The sequence below is a fragment of the Pocillopora verrucosa genome, chromosome 11 (assembly GCF_036669915.1).
Source record: "Pocillopora verrucosa isolate sample1 chromosome 11, ASM3666991v2, whole genome shotgun sequence".
Lineage (NCBI taxonomy): Eukaryota > Metazoa > Cnidaria > Anthozoa > Scleractinia > Pocilloporidae > Pocillopora > Pocillopora verrucosa.
The window spans coordinates 16,570,244-16,585,871 of NC_089322.1; the positions used below are offsets into that span (position 1 = coordinate 16,570,244).

The 15,628-nt window shown below is 39.4% G+C and overlaps 1 protein-coding gene across 2 annotated transcripts; it reads left to right on the forward strand.

Annotated features, from left to right (window-relative positions):
- Positions 1–5,014: 5,014 nt before the first annotated feature.
- LOC136284337 (E3 ubiquitin-protein ligase TRIM71-like) lies at positions 5,015–9,194 on the forward strand. 2 transcript variants are annotated; one of them, XM_066174539.1, is made up of 2 exons: positions 5,015–6,761; positions 9,081–9,194. In XM_066174539.1, exons 1-2 carry the CDS (start codon positions 5,043–5,045, stop codon positions 9,099–9,101), a joined length of 1,740 nt encoding a protein of 579 aa, XP_066030636.1. In that variant the 5' UTR covers positions 5,015–5,042; the 3' UTR covers positions 9,102–9,194. The 2 variants fall into 2 exon arrangements, with proteins under 2 accessions (XP_066030636.1, XP_066030635.1); XM_066174538.1 differs by lacking the exon at positions 9,081–9,194 and having other exon boundaries at positions 5,015–7,330.
- The last annotated feature ends 6,434 nt before the right edge of the window (positions 9,195–15,628 follow it).

Sequence of the window (15,628 nt, forward strand, 5' to 3'; positions counted from 1 at the left end):
CTAGAGCAGTTTCCAACTGAGTATCGAAAGTGATGCTGTATTGCTTTGGTTCTGCTTTACTTCTTTGTGTGGTTGGTCCACAGAAACTCAGAAAGACTCGCGTCATAATCTTAACCAATCATATGTAAAACTAAGACCAAATACGACCTGATCACTCGCGTTTTCCCGCGCTTTAAGGGGGTTGGCTGTTTCTACTCTGAGTTCTCATTGGCTAATAATCATGGAAACCTTTTTTCTGTTTTTCTGTTTTCTTCCTTTTTTCTTACCTTGGTTTTGGTTTTTCAATACTGAATTGAAAAGTGCTTGATGATTGGCAGTTGTGATCACTTTGGATTGGGTTGTGGGACACTCAGTTGAAATGCGCTTTTCGAGAGTACAGTGTTTTATATCTGTGAGGTGTTCTCTGTATTCAATGTTCGTATGTGTTTTAAAATTGTTTTTCGTTTAAATACGTATTCAGTAACTATAGATCTAGACTTAACAGAACGTTATTTGTCCGCTGGTGGATACGAGTTTGTAATATCTCACAAAAGAGATGTTGTCGACACTCGAGGATAAATTTGTATCAACCCATGGCCAAGTAATGCCTCCTCAGGGTTGTTAAAAAGATTTTGTGTAACAGCCGTCAATTCAGTGTCAATACCACGTTTTATTCGATCCGATCAACTACGCTCTGCACACTGTTCGAATACAATGCTGTATGATAAATCCTTTCAAACAAGTAAGTGTCCATTTCCGTAACCTTGAAAAGTGCTAAAATATCCGTAATGGTTCCGTAATGTTCTTTTTCTTCGATGTAAGTCTAGTCAAACGATCCTCATCCCAAAAATAAAAGCGAAAATAACAAGCGATGAAAACACACGTGCGCTGAGATTTAACGTAGTGTCGAATGGCAAAATCTTGGCAGAGACTGGGCCTAGTGCTCAGGGAACCTACCATTTACATTTAGAGTAACTGAACTGTGATACAAAGAGGGCCGCATAAAAAAGTTTTATTTACACCATTGTCACGCTTCCACGCCTGTTACCGGCTTAATGTAACAAACCTGCCCTCTATGTAGAAAGGGCTTATCTAGAATTGTTACATATTATCTTTTTCAAACTTTCAAATGCCGAACAACAACAGCATTAGGGGGCAAAATCTCTTGTTTGGTGTATACACTGCCCGAACTGACTGGTTTCCGAAACGCAGAATGATTCCGAATGAATTGGGTTCCCTTGGGGAAGGAACAAGCGATGGGAGCCTGTATCAGCGAGTGAAGTACTATGGTATGGGTACATGATAGAGAGGTAGAGGTAATAAAGATGAAGATAGGGTCACTTGACCCAGAAAAAGGGGTGCAGGGTATTAGACAGAGAGGTCAATGCTCTAGGAAAAATTTTTAAGGGGGCAGTGTGGGTTTAGATCATAGAAATATGCAGAAATAAACAACAACAACAACAACAACACCTGATGCCTCTTTCGCCTCCTTAGCTAATATTTTGTCTGTAACTCTTCAGCAGGATCAAGATCAAAGCCCAGTCTGGTATGACTGATTTTGCATGAAGACTATTATCTTGCTAACAAGGGTCAAAAAGAAATTTTCGCCGTAGGAGTAGGGCCATCTTCATAGATTATGTTCAGGGACCTGTTTCTTGAAAGTACCGGTAACCAGGAGCCCATAAGAAATGAGCTCCCGTGGTAACTTAGTGGGCCCAAAACGATATGTTAAAGTTATTATTTAAAGAATAGAGAAGCAGGTTCAGATACCCTAATCAGTTCATTTTCTATCTTTTGCTGATAGTTTTAGTTTGTATTTTTCAAACTTTTGAGAAGCCCATCAAAATTGCTTAACAGGTCTCTTAAGTTACCAGGACATTTGAGAAAAAGTTCCTCACTCCTTACACTTCTTAAACTTGTCAATAAGACAAGCAAACCCATTTTGTAATACTTGTTCCTACAATCAAGTTAGTACCAGACTGCGACAAAAAATTCCAAGTGTCAAGACTTTATCTGAACTCCCAACTGAATGCTGATAGACCTGTCAATCTTGTAATATTTCTTTAATTGTTAGTTCACCCAGAAGTGGTGAAAGTTGGGCTGGCGATGTTTTTAATTCCTCAGGTACCCTTTTAATAGTTATTGCCCTGACTCCAGTCGTTATTTAACAGGGGAGAGAGGACAGTCAATTTTCCAAAGTCCCCCTAATACTCTGTCGGCGAGAGCTGGTTCCCACCACTATATTCCCCCCACCATCGATTGATAACGACCACACCCTAAGTTAGATTTTTAATTGATTTCCCTTTCCCAAAGTCAATTTCCCAGAATGCGCTGCTTCTATTACTCTTCCATTTAAGGAGGAAAAAGTATAGCGTCTACCTTTCAATTAGCCTTCCTAAGTTTGCTATGGGAGGAGATGGTAAGGGGAAGAAATTGCGCATGGGTGGTTTGTGTTGCACAAAAACGGTGTAGGCTGCAAGAAAAAGTAAAGTGCCCGTAGAAATAATGGGCTTTCAGATTCTATGCCATTCACAGACTTTGCATTTTATCCTTAAGCACCGTTCAGAGCGTTAGAAAAGGAAAGAGCCGCGGGGTATTTAGAGAACATGAACTCTATTCAAACAGCTATGAACAGAGGGCGAGACCACACCAGCTTCACCCTCTGTTAGGCTGTCACCGTCACTCTTGAAAAGAGAAAAGCTTAGTTAAGAAGGTGACTCCTTCATCTCCTTTCAATTGAGTCCCTTTTTTTCAGCCATTATCCCTTCCCCCCATTCTCCCACTCCGTTCACATTTGTTGAACCGGAAGGCAGATGTTTGACAGTTGCATGGTCACAAGATTGAAAGTGAAAATAGTGTGGCTGAGGAGAATTGCAGCGGAGCGTTTTTTTTCCTTTTGGACGAAGTCCGTCGCGGAAGTCGAAAAAAAAAAGATAAAGATGTTCACGCGCCGCTCTGAGCCCTCGGAGTGAGCACTAACATTAATTTTTTTCTTCACTGATTTTTTCAACTCGCGCGACGGATTTTGCCGTACTGCCCGTAATCTAATGCTGTATCGCCGGTTACGCTGAGTAAAATCCTGTAGTTTGGTTTAAAATGTTGTGAAAATAGTGTGGCTGAGGAGAATTGCAGCCGAGCGTTTTTTTTTCCTTTTGGGCGAAGTCCGTCGCGCAATTCGAAAAAAAAACTAGTAAGAGCTACCAAAAGAAATAAAATCCTGTAGTTTGGTTTAAAATGTTCATACAGGTTTGAACTAGTTTGAACTCTGTTAACTCAAATATAAAAGAGCAGAAACCAATTTTTAAAAAAGAGTTAATTATTCACACGTTGACCGAACGATAACAATGTGATATTCGTTACGTTTTGTTCACCTTTTTCGTCACGAGACAGAATCATTTGCTAGATTTTAGCAGTTTAAACTGTTTAGAGTATCAATCTGTGTATTCTAAATGTTCTGTCCGACTATCTTTTCTTTTCAAATGGTTAAAATCTAAGATTTTTGACGCTACTAACTGAGAACAGTTGGGGTCAGTCAAGGTCGGAGTTTGCTCAACAGACTAATTTGCATAATCTGCTCTCACGCTAGGAAAACAAAAATTTGAAGTCACTACGGCGAAGGAAATTAGGAAGGAAAGTGCAGGATGTTTTTATATTTCTATGCTTTCGGACATCTTATCAGAGGAAATCAGCCAAAGTTTTTATTGGTCTAGTCTGGAATTGAGAAATATCACCTAAGAAAGAAAGAGTACTTTTGACCAATTTCAGAAAGCTTTCTAAAGGCCCGTTTAAACGGTTTCAACATTTGACAAACATTCGTTCAACAAAAGGGCCTTCTGCAGCTTTGAATATTGAGAGCTCTCAATAATCCTCAGTCCTCAATCCTCAATCCTCGAGAACGAGGTATCGAGGGCCTCAGTTTTAGTGTTTACTTATGCTGATCAGAAAATCAGCCTCGAAACTGCTGTGTTCAGAGTGTACAGAGAAGGTTTACGAAGAGAGTGGATTGAAAATACCTTTCCACAAGTTCCCAGAAGACAGAGATCTGTTCACAAAATGGATAGTCGCGATACGGAAAGATGTTGGATGAGATGGGAAATATCTGCTTCCACGCAGTCCTTCACTCTGAGAGAGAACAAACCCCATGAGCTGCAAGGCCATGACAACCATTGTTTTCAAACCATAAATCCGAAAGATTTCTTACCGTTTGCAAAGTTGCGCTTTTGTGGAGGATCCTTTGCAGTTATCACCTCGACATTGCAGCAAAAACTTCAATTCTGAATTTTTCAATCGACTGGGATCTTAGTTTTTAAGTGAAGACGATATTCCTGGAAGTTCCATAAATGGAAGAGATTCCAGCAGTTTTCAGGCATAATTTTCTTATTAGCATAACTAAAAACTAAAATCGTGGCCCTTAATGCCTACCTTACCCTCCCTAATCCACGATCCACACCAAATGCGACACACAAACGAATTAAAATAGGTTATAACCTTTAGGCTAGTTTCCGTTCTCAGAAGAAAGTAGATTTTACCTTTCCGTTTATCTCTCGTGACAGCACATGAAAACCAGACATCTGTTTATTGTTACTTTCTCACGCTTCCCTTGAAACATTGAAATCCAAAACTGAAGCTATCAAATGGCGCTCTGGAGAACACGAGATCTCTTCTGAAGAGAGCCGATTCGCTGCTTTTAACAGAATACTGCCTATTACTTGTGTGGTGTCAAACAAGTTTCTCGGAATCCCAAACTCACTAAACACCGGTAAATGTAGGGACGATAAAATGAGGTTGATGGTTTATTTCCAAACCATCGTAGCATGTTGTTTTTTGTGATACAGTGGCTACTGCGACATATTCGGTCACGCTATGAAATCGATTTTACTACGCAGTCACAGAGAAAGTTCACAATAGGTGGATAAAATTGCAATCCAAAACTGTCAATCTCTGCGCAAAGATCACGCGATCCTACAGAGATCTGATTCGCTGCTTTAAATAAAATACTAATCCAAGTTCAGTTTCTCGGAATCTCAAACAAAACAGGGCTGTATTTTTCTCAGCAATTCGTGATGGAGTCGCTTCTAAAAAACCTCAAAAAGCATGTAACATGTTCGATTTGTTTGGATACTTACACTAAACCGAAGACCATTGCTTGTCTTCATACGTTCTGCTGTGAATGCCTGGAGAGACATGCACTAACGAGCCAAAAACAAGGGTTTTATCGATGCCCCGAGTGTCAGGCACAAATTGGCATCCCTGAAGGAAAGCGTTTTGATAATCTACCAAGCAGTTTTCTGCACAACAGTTTGTTGAGTCTTCTCGCCGTTCGACGCAGCGGCGAGGGAGATGAAATCAGCTGTAGTACATGCCAGAAGAAGAGCGCTGAGATCAACTACTGCTTTGATTGCGAGAAGTTTATGTGCCCAGACTGTGTGAAAGCGCACGAAGTGTTTCGAGAAACTTTGTTTCAAGGACACAAAGTCACACCAGTGCGACAGTTTCAAGCTACAGACTACGAGGCGTTGTTGAAACGGCAGTCGTTTTGCTCCGTTAAGTATCACGAGAAAGAAGTGACAAAGTTTTTCTGTGTGGGCTGTCAAAGCTGCGTGTGTCAGGTTTGCATCGCCACTGATCACAAGAGCCACGATGTTGTTCCGCTTGAAAAGGCAGCGGACGATGAAAAAGCAAACATCATTGCCAGAGCAAAGCTGGTCAAAGAGATGAAGGAGGTCTGCCGAGGCGTTATTCGTGAATTTGAGAAAACGGAACATGAGTTGGAAACGAAGATTACCACAGCTAAACGCCAAGTTTCCCAAGCAACCGAACAGATGATGGGAAAGCTTCGCCAACTACAACGTGAAGCCATTACTGCCCTAGAGAAGACTCGCGTGTCAAGGATTGAGAAATTACATTCTGGAAAAGCATCGGTTGTCTCTTTGGAAAAGCAACTTGACCAAGCATTTGAGTTCAGTAACAACCTGATTGAAAGAAGCTCAAGTTCAGACATAATGCAAAACAAGAAAAATGTAGAAGAACGAATCAAAGACCTCATCGAGACCACAATGCCTGCACTTCCGGTTAGCTCGTGTGTGGAGTTTGTGTCGACATGTGAACCAGAGAGTTTGAGTCTGGGATTTACGAAGTTCAGCAAGACAGATGTGCAAGGATCGACCGTGGAAGGACTGAATCAGAATTTCCAAGCTGGTGTAGAGGCAGAGCTACTAATTTGTCCCAAAACAAGTGAAGGAGAAATCAGAAACACTCAGCACACAGATCGTGTTGAAATACACATAGACCCTGCGGATCAGGTGAGGAGTTTGGTGAAGAGTGAAAAAGAAGATGGAAATTTCCAAGCAAAATTTGTAGCGAAAGTACCAGGTACTTATAAAATAAAAGTAAAGATAAATGGAGAGAAACTTGCCAAGAGTCCATTTTCTATTCTGGTCAAAGCACGAGAGTTAAATATTGTAGGCAAGTTGGATATACATGGAGAAATGCTCCGAGGTCCAACCGGCATTGCAGTGAACAGTAAAGGTGTTATTGCAGTGGCTGATTATCACTGTATCCTGGTATTTGATGAGACAGGAAAGTTTGTGCGAAAAATTGGTTCTTATGGAGATGAGAATGGACAATTAAAGAATCCAGTCGACGTCACATTCCTAAACGATGACGAGATTCTGGTGGCCGATCAATTTAATCACCGAATACAGCAGTTGAATGTACAGACAGGAAACTTTGTGAAAAGCTTTGGAAAAAAGGGAAGTGGAGATGGAGAGTTTAAGTTTCCTGTAAGTGTTTGTATTACAAGTGATGGACGTTTTATCGTTGTAGCGGATTCTTATAATAGCAGAATTCAGGTGTTTACAATGGATGGTGAACCTGCGTTTAAGTTTGGAAACAGTGGCCCACAAAGGCTGGATCATCCATTCAGCTGCGTTTGTTACGAGGAAAAGTTCATCGTAACTGACAAGGATAATAACTGTGTGAAAGTGTTTGATGGGAAAGGACAGTTTCTGTACAAGTTTGGAGAAAAAGGAAACGGTGATGGACAGTTGAATCAGCCGCATGGCTTATGTGTTGACAAGCATAACAACGTTCTCATATGTGATGAGGAAAATAATCGAGTGCAACAGTTTACATTGGAAGGAACTTTCACTGGAAAGATAAGTACTAATTTTCAATTAGGATATCCCTGGAGTGTTACCCCGATGCTAGATAATCGGATTTTGGTCACAGACTTCGGAGTGAAAGAAGTTTACATTCTGAAATGAATGCCCAATTTTTGAAAGTAACTATCAATTCTTCGTAAGCCACAGGCGGCCCAAGCTCCAGCTGTGAGATGATCATCTTGCGCAATAACAGTCATGGCGGAATTATAAGAGTTTGTATGGGCATATTTACGACCGCTCTAAGGTATAAAATAATACGTCAAATTCTCAAAAAAAATACCTCACCTTACTTTCACAGCGTATCGCTTGTTATATGACCGCTTACTTTGATGAAAAGAACGCATTTTAGCGAGTTGTCCATTTCGAGGTTTTCAACGTTCATAAGAAAAGCCCTTTTCTTATGTACGTTGAAAACCTCGAAATAAACAACTCGCTTAAATGGGCTCTTTTCATCAAAGTAAGCGGTCAGATAACAAGCGACACACTGTGAGGTATTTTTTTTTTGAGAATTTGACGTATTTTTTATTCCTTAGAGCGGTCGTAAATATGCCCATACAAACTCTTATAATTCCGCCATGACTGTTATTGCGCAAGATGATCATCTCACAGCTGGAGCTTGGGCCGCCTGTGCGTAAGCAAACCTTTTGCAAATATCTTTAAGTCTGATTATTTTATTAATTACAGAAAATTGCGATATGTCATGCGTCGCGAGAGAATTTGAAAGAAAATGGCTAGAATCAACAACTAATGCATTTTAATTTTTCAAGGAGAGTTCAAAGAATTGTTGATTCGTCACTTCAGAAATGTGATTGTTTGTGTTTTTAATTAATTATAGTTATAGGACTGCGTGGAGTCCAATTCAGTCTGTAATTAAATGAGTGATTGACAAAATCGGACGACCGCGAAGGGGGAGTCCCATTTGTCAATCACAAGTTTAAGAAAGAAACTAGACATCGGTTATATGTTTTCATGAAAAGACAATGGTTCAGTCACCAAAATGCATGACAACAGCGAGTGCTCATGACACGCACTGCCCACTTATGCAGGCATAACATGTCAACTGTTCTATTCAATTGTCCAGTTACAAGCATAACATCTGCACTGTCCAATTGGTGCTCAAATCGAGCTGCTGGTAACCAATCACATGCATGAATTTTGTCATAATTTTGACAGACCACAAAATCAATTTCAAACGAGATTAAGCTTTTTAACTGCTCAAAGATATAGGAGTATTATAAAGGCAAAAAAAAAAGCACATTTCTGCAAAATAAATGTACAGTGGCATTGATTAATGTAAATTGTTGATGATAATTTTTACTTACCAACTTTACATTTTTTCAGCATGTAGTAGACTTTTCCGTGAGCATATTTTGGTAGAGGTTTGGTTAAGTTAAATAATGGTAATTCTCTCATCAGATGGAGCATGCCTTTGTACCAAATTTTTAAATTAACACATTGACAGCAGCTTGTATGATTAAGATGTAAACAATTCAGCAATTTCGTAGTACTTTGTTGCTTTTGGAGGAATAACATTTAAAATGTTATTAGAAACCATCTAAAGACTGAGGAGTATTTTGAATGCATTAAGTTAGCATTTCTATTTAGGTTTTTATGCATGCAGGAGTTTTCATGAATAAGTTCTTTTAAGTATTATGAAAATGTAGACTGATTGAATGAATTTCTGATATTATAGGATATTTTCCAGGTTATTCTTTAACTGTTACAGTGCTTATCCTCTAGGTTCAAATGGTGTTGACCATTGTTAAAACAAATATCTTACTGAATGCATTATGAATAAATTTACTTGTTTGAATTGCAAACGTGTGTTACTGTGCAACAAGAATGTTGCATGAGTAATAGATTAATTATCTTTTTTGTTGTACTAAAATCTCTTTTTGAATGAAGTAGGCTATTAAGGATTATTTTTGACTTTTCCAGATTGCATCAGTTAAAAGCTAAGATGTAAAGTTCACAAGAACCCCTTCTGCCTTACTTGGTTCAGTTTAAGAGCCAAGTTAACCAAGATGTTGTCTTGCACATTTTCATTGTTCAGAGACAGAGCAAATTAGATGAAGTAACAGGGAGGAATGGGGAGGCTGATGGTTTGGGAGGCATTCCAGCTACACAGCCTCCCCTCATCACACCCCTGGAAAGAAGACATATTCCTCTACAACTGAGCATGACACTGAAGTACATTGTGGGCCAGCTGGGTATGCTTATACACAGTCTTTTGTCATGGAAGCATATCTGAACAGGGAATTATTTTAGAAACCAAGAACCTTAGGGTTGGGGACGGGAGATACACTCCTGTTAATGACCCCATCACGCTGTTATTCATTGGGGAGAATACTAGGGGTTGAGAATACTAGGGAGAAAGGAGTAAAAGGGTGTGGCCTGATGAAAAGTTTACATATATCAGCTATTAATCAATATCCATTTTAAAACACCCTTCCTTTAGCCTGAATCAGGTGCCGGGGGTGGGGGGGGGGGGGGAGGGAGGGAGGGAAAAGATGGTGGGGAAGCACTATAGTTGCTCTTTCTCTCTTCCCCATCCCCCTAGAAAGAGGAATACCTGATCGCGAGATGGGGTTCATTTCTGAAACAGCAATAAGCTATCAACTCCATGGCTTCCGTCGTTAAAAAGGTCATGAACAGTCATATGAGTTTTTTGTTGTACAGAGACGAGGCAAATATTTCGTGCAACATGGAGAGGCATTAGCTTACGCTTAAACTCAATGATATTTTATTTTTTTACGACATTTTTTGGTGTTGGGGAGAGATTGTCATATTCATCGAGCCACTTTTTGTCCCAGACAATTTCAATTTTGGAACAAAGGCTGACGAGGACTGAGAATAAACTACGAGAATGCCTGGATAACCAACAGAAAATAACTCTACAGATCAGACCTAACGAGTAGTGCAATACAGCATCAGTATCTAGAGACTTAATCATTAGTCATGTTCAGAATTATTTCAAGACTAATTTTTGTATGGTAATATTGTAAACTATAAAAGAAATTTTCAATTGAGTGTTGAAAGTAGTCATGGATATAGTCATGGGTATTAGTTTACTTTGACTGTAGTCTGTTATTGGTTTAGAGAGCCTATGCTGCCCTCTTGACCAATCAAGTACGTGCCTTATCATGATCGAGTGTTGGAATAGGGCCATTCGCATATTTCCAGCGCTACAGGCTCTTTGCTAGTTTTTCTTTTGAGTTATCTCTGGCCTTTTGTTATATTTCCTTTTTTAGAGCAGTTTCCAACTGAGTATCGAAAGTGATGCTGTATTGCTTTGGTTCTGCTTTACTTCTTTGTGTGGTTGGTCCACAGAAACTCAGAAAGACTCGCGTCGCAATCTTAACCAATCATATGTAAAACTAAGACCAAATACGACCTGATCACTCGCGTTTTCCCGCGCTTTAAGGGGGTTGGCTGTTTCTACTCTGAGTTCTCATTGGCTAATAATCATGGAAACCTTTTTTCTGACTGGCAGTTGTGATTACCTTGGTTTTGGTTTTTCGATACTGAATTGAAAAGTGCTCGATGATTGGCAGTTGTGATCACTTTGGATTGGGTTGTAGGACACTCAGTTGAAATGTGCTTTTTGAGAGTACAGTGTTTTATATCTGTGTGTAAATATCACATAAAGTTACTAAGTCAATGGCAGAACTACAAGTGGATTAATAAAATATTTTTACCTACCTTTGCTGTATGTTTGGAATGAGAACTTGTTTTACATTTAGTCGGAGGTTGAAGTAGCTTTTCTATTAGCTGATTTTATTTGCTGGTGTGTCTCTTCAATGTTCTTATGTGTTTTAAAATTGTTTTTCGTTTAAATACGTATTCAGTAACTTTAGACCTAGACTAAACAGAACGTTATTTGTCCGCTGGTGGATACGAGTTTATAATATCTCTCACAAAAGAGAGATGTTGGCGACACTGGAGGATAAATTTGTATCAACCCACGGCCATGTAATGCCTTCTCAGGGTTGTCAAAAAGATTTTGTGTAACAGCCGTCAATTCAGTGTCAATACCACGTTTTATTCGATCTGATCAACTACGCTCTGCACACTGTTCGAATACAATGCTGTATGATAAATCCTTTCAAACAAGTAAGTGTCCTTTTCCGTAACCTTGAAAAGTGCTACAATATCCGTAATGGTTCCGTAATGTTCTTTTTCTTCGATGTAAGTCTAGTTAAACGATCCTCATCTGAAAAATAAAAGCGAAAATAACAAGCGATGAAAACACACGTGCGCTGAGATTTAACGTAGTGTCGAATGGCAAAATCTCGGCAGAGACTAGGCCTAGTGCTTAGGGAACCTACCATTTACATTTAGAGTAACTGAACTGTGATACAAAAAAGGCCGAAAAAAAAGTTTTATTTACACCACTGTCATGCTTCCATGCCTGTTACCGGATTAATGTAACAAATCTGCCCTCTATGTAGAAAGGGCTTATCTAGAAATGTTACATATTATCTTTTTCAAACTTTCAAATGCCGAACAACAACAGCATCAGGGGGCAAAATGTCTTGTTTGGTGCATACACTGTCCGAACTGACTGGTTTCCGAAACGCAGAATGATTCCGAATGAATTGGGTTCCCTTGGGGAACGAACAAGCGATGGGAGCCTGTATCACCGAGTGAAGTACTATGGTATGGGTACATGATAGAGAGGTAGGGGTAGTAAAGATGGAGATAGGGCCACTTGACCCAGAAAAAGGGGTGCAGGGTACTAGACAGAGAGGTAAATACTCTGGGAAAATTTTTAAGGGGGCGGTGTGGGTTTAGATCATAGAAATATGCAGAAATAAACAACAACAACAACAACACCTGATACCTCTTTCACCTCATTAGCAGATAATATTTTGTCTGTAACTCTGAAGTAGGATCAAGATCAAAGCCCAATCTTGTTTAACTGATTTTGCATGAAGATTATCATCCTTCTGCCAAGGGTCAAAAAGAAATTTTCGCCGTAGGGGTAAGGCCATCTTCATAGATTAAGTTCAGGGACCTGTTTCTTGAAAGTAGCGGTAACCAGCAGCCCATAAGTAATGAGCTCCGAATACAGCAATTGAATGTACAGACAGGGAACTTTGTGAAAAGTTTTGGCAAAGAAGGAAGTGGAGATGGAGAGTTTGTGTCTCCTGTAGGTGTTTGTATTACAAGTGATGGACGTTTTATCGTTGTAACGGAGTTTGCTAACAGCAGAATTCAGGTGTTTACAATGGATGGTGAACCTGTGTTTAAGTTTGGAGACAACGGCCCAGAAAGGCTGGATCATCCCACCAGCTGCGTTTGTTACAAGGAAAAGTTCTTTATAACTAACAATAATAATAACTGTGTGAAAGTGTTTGATGAGAGAGGACAATTTCTGTACAAATTTGGGACACGGTGATGGACAGATGGATACGCCGTATGGCTTATGTGTTGACAAACATAACAACGTTTTGGTATATGATGCGAGGAACATTCGCATTCAACAGTTTACTCTGGAAGGAGCTTTCACTGGAAAGACAAGTTCAAATATTCAATTTGGATTGTCCTGGAGTGTTACCCCAATGTTAGATGATCGGATTTTGGTCACAGGCTTCCGCGGGAAAGAAGTTTACATTCTGAAGTGAACGTCCATTTCTGAAAGCAACAATCAATTTTTCAAAAGCAAACCTTTAGCAAATATCTTTGAGTTTTATTATTTTATTAATTTCCGGAAAATTGTGACATGTCATTTGTCGTAGGAGAATTGGAAAGAAAATGGCTAGAATCAGCAACCTGCCTTCTAATTTTCTTTGGAGAGTTCAAAGAACTGTTGATTCATCATTTCGGTAATGTGATTGTTTGTGTCGTATATTGATAATAGTAATAGGATTGAGTGGACTCCAATCTGATTTCTAATCGTACTAGTGATTGACAAAATCAGACGGCCGCAAAGTGGGAGTCAGATTTGTCAATCAATAGTTTAGAAAGCAACCACTCATTGGTTATATGTTTTGTATTTCCGATCCCATTGGCCCGAGGGCGCTTGCGATTACTTGTTTATGACATAAAGGGAAAAATTTTTGAGGGAATTGCATTTGCGCACAATGTCTACATGTCTAATTACCAATCACGTGCAAGAATATAGTTTTGATAAAACATGAAATCAATTTCAAACGAGAATAAGCTCTATAACCGCTTAAAGACATAGGAGTATTTTAAAGGCAAAATATACATTTCTGCAAAGTAACTGTACAGTGGTACTGAGTAGTGTTAATTGTTTCTGATAATTTTTACTTATTAACTTTATATATTTTCAGCAGGTTTAAGTAGACTCTTCCGTGAGCATATTTTGGGACTGATAGTTGAGCTCGATAATATTAATTGACTTGTCAGATGGAGCATGCTTTTACATCCAATTCTTTAATGACCACTCATGGACAGTGGCTTGCATGATTAAGCTGTAAACAATTTGACAATTTCGTAGTACTTAGTTGCTTTTGGAGGAATTACATCTAAAATGTGATTAGAAATTATCTTAAGACTGAGAAGTGTTTTGAATGCATCAAGGTAGCATTTCTATTTAGGTTTTTCGTACATGGAGGAATTTTTAAGAACAAGTTTCTTTAAGTATTATAAAAATGTAAATTGATCGAATGAATTACTGATATTATAGGATATTTTTCACCATATTCATGAACTGTTCAACAGTGCTTATCCTTTAGGTTTGTATAGCGTTGACCACTGTTAAATCAAATATCTTACTGAATGCATTGTGAATAAATTTACTTGTTTGATTTGCAAAAGTGTATTACTGTGCAACACTGTGAATAATAGGTAAATGATCTTTTTTGTTGTACTTAAAACTCTCCATTGGATGAAGTAGGCTATTGAGAATTATTATTTGACTTTGTCAGATAGCATCAAATGAAAGCTAAGAGTTGAAGTTCACGAGAAATCCTTCCACCTTACTTGGTTTAGTTGAAGAGCAAAGTTAACCAAGATGTTGTCTTGCAATTCTTCAGAGACAGAGCAAATTAGATGAAGTAACAGGGAGGACTGGGGAAGCTGATGGTTTGGGAGGCATTCCAGTTACACAGCCTCCCCTCACCACAGCTCTGGAAAGAAGAGATATTCCTCCACAACTGAGCATGACACTGGAGCTCATTGTGGGCTAGCTGGATGTGCTAACACGTTTGGTGTGCAAACATTTCTGAACAGGGAAGTATTTTAGAAACCAAGCGCCTTGGGGGTGGGGTGGGGTGCACTCCTGTTAATGACCCCATCATGCTAACACACATTGAGGAGAATACCAGGGGTTGAAGAGGGACCCATGTCAGGGGAAAGAAGCAAAAGAGTTTGGTCCAATGAAAAGTTTACACATATCAACCACGGATCAATATCCATTTTAAAACGAAACGGGGGGCACGGCTTTTGGGTACCCAGTTTAAGAATACAGTGTTTTATATCTGTGTGTACATATCATATAAAGTTACTATGGTAATATAAGAACTGCAATCAGATTAATTAATTAATTAACTATTATTACCGACCTTTGCTGTATATTCAAACTTTCGCGATGCCACACAACGACAGCATCAAGGGGAAAAATTCCCTATTTTGTGCATACACTGTCCGAACAGACTGGGTTCGGAAACATCTAAATTCAATTAAAAGTACAAAACTTTGCATGATGATCAACGCAGTTCGCGTGTTTCGAGCCTACGAGCGATGTGAGCGTGACAGAGATCCGCGAGAAAACAAAACACCACTTTCACATTCATTCCTCATATCCGTTATCCTTTTCCCTATTCCTGATTTTGCTAACGAGAAGTTACACCCGAGCTTGTCCGATCTTGTCCGAACGATTTCCGAATATCGTGTCGTACTGTTAAAATGGCCGCTTGGAGAGTACTTCAAGAACACAGTCAAGAAGAATCTTGAAGTGGTGTAAGAGGCTTTTGCACACTGAAACAGAAGAGAAAAATGTTCCGTCTGCAGTGGGTCGAAGGGAATTGCTATGATCCATCTCTACAACCGGAAAAAATTTTGCTAAAACCGACTGTCACTCGTCTCGGACGCAGTAATGAATATACAGATGTTGTTATTGACAGTGTGAGATCTCCTTTGATGATCAGTCGTGTTCACGCTCAAATTCATTTCAACAATGGAAAATTCAGAATTGATTGCAAAGGACTGAACGGGCTGCTAGTCAACAAAACAAAGCGTAGCTCTGCTGTCCTATGCGATGGTGATGTTGTTGTCTTTGGAGGTGCTGGCGTTAAAACGAAAGAAGGACAGAGTTTGTCAGCTTACGATTCGGAGCTTGTGTATGTTTTTAATGAGGTCTGCCAGAATGATTCTGAAGAAGTGGGCTCCCTTGGGGAAGGAACAAGCGATGGAAGCGTGCGAAGGCGAAGTAAACGGAAAAAGCCCGCATCACTAAGTGAAGGAGTGAGGTATGGGTACAATTAACACTCAGAAGTAGGGGTAGTAACGATGGAGAG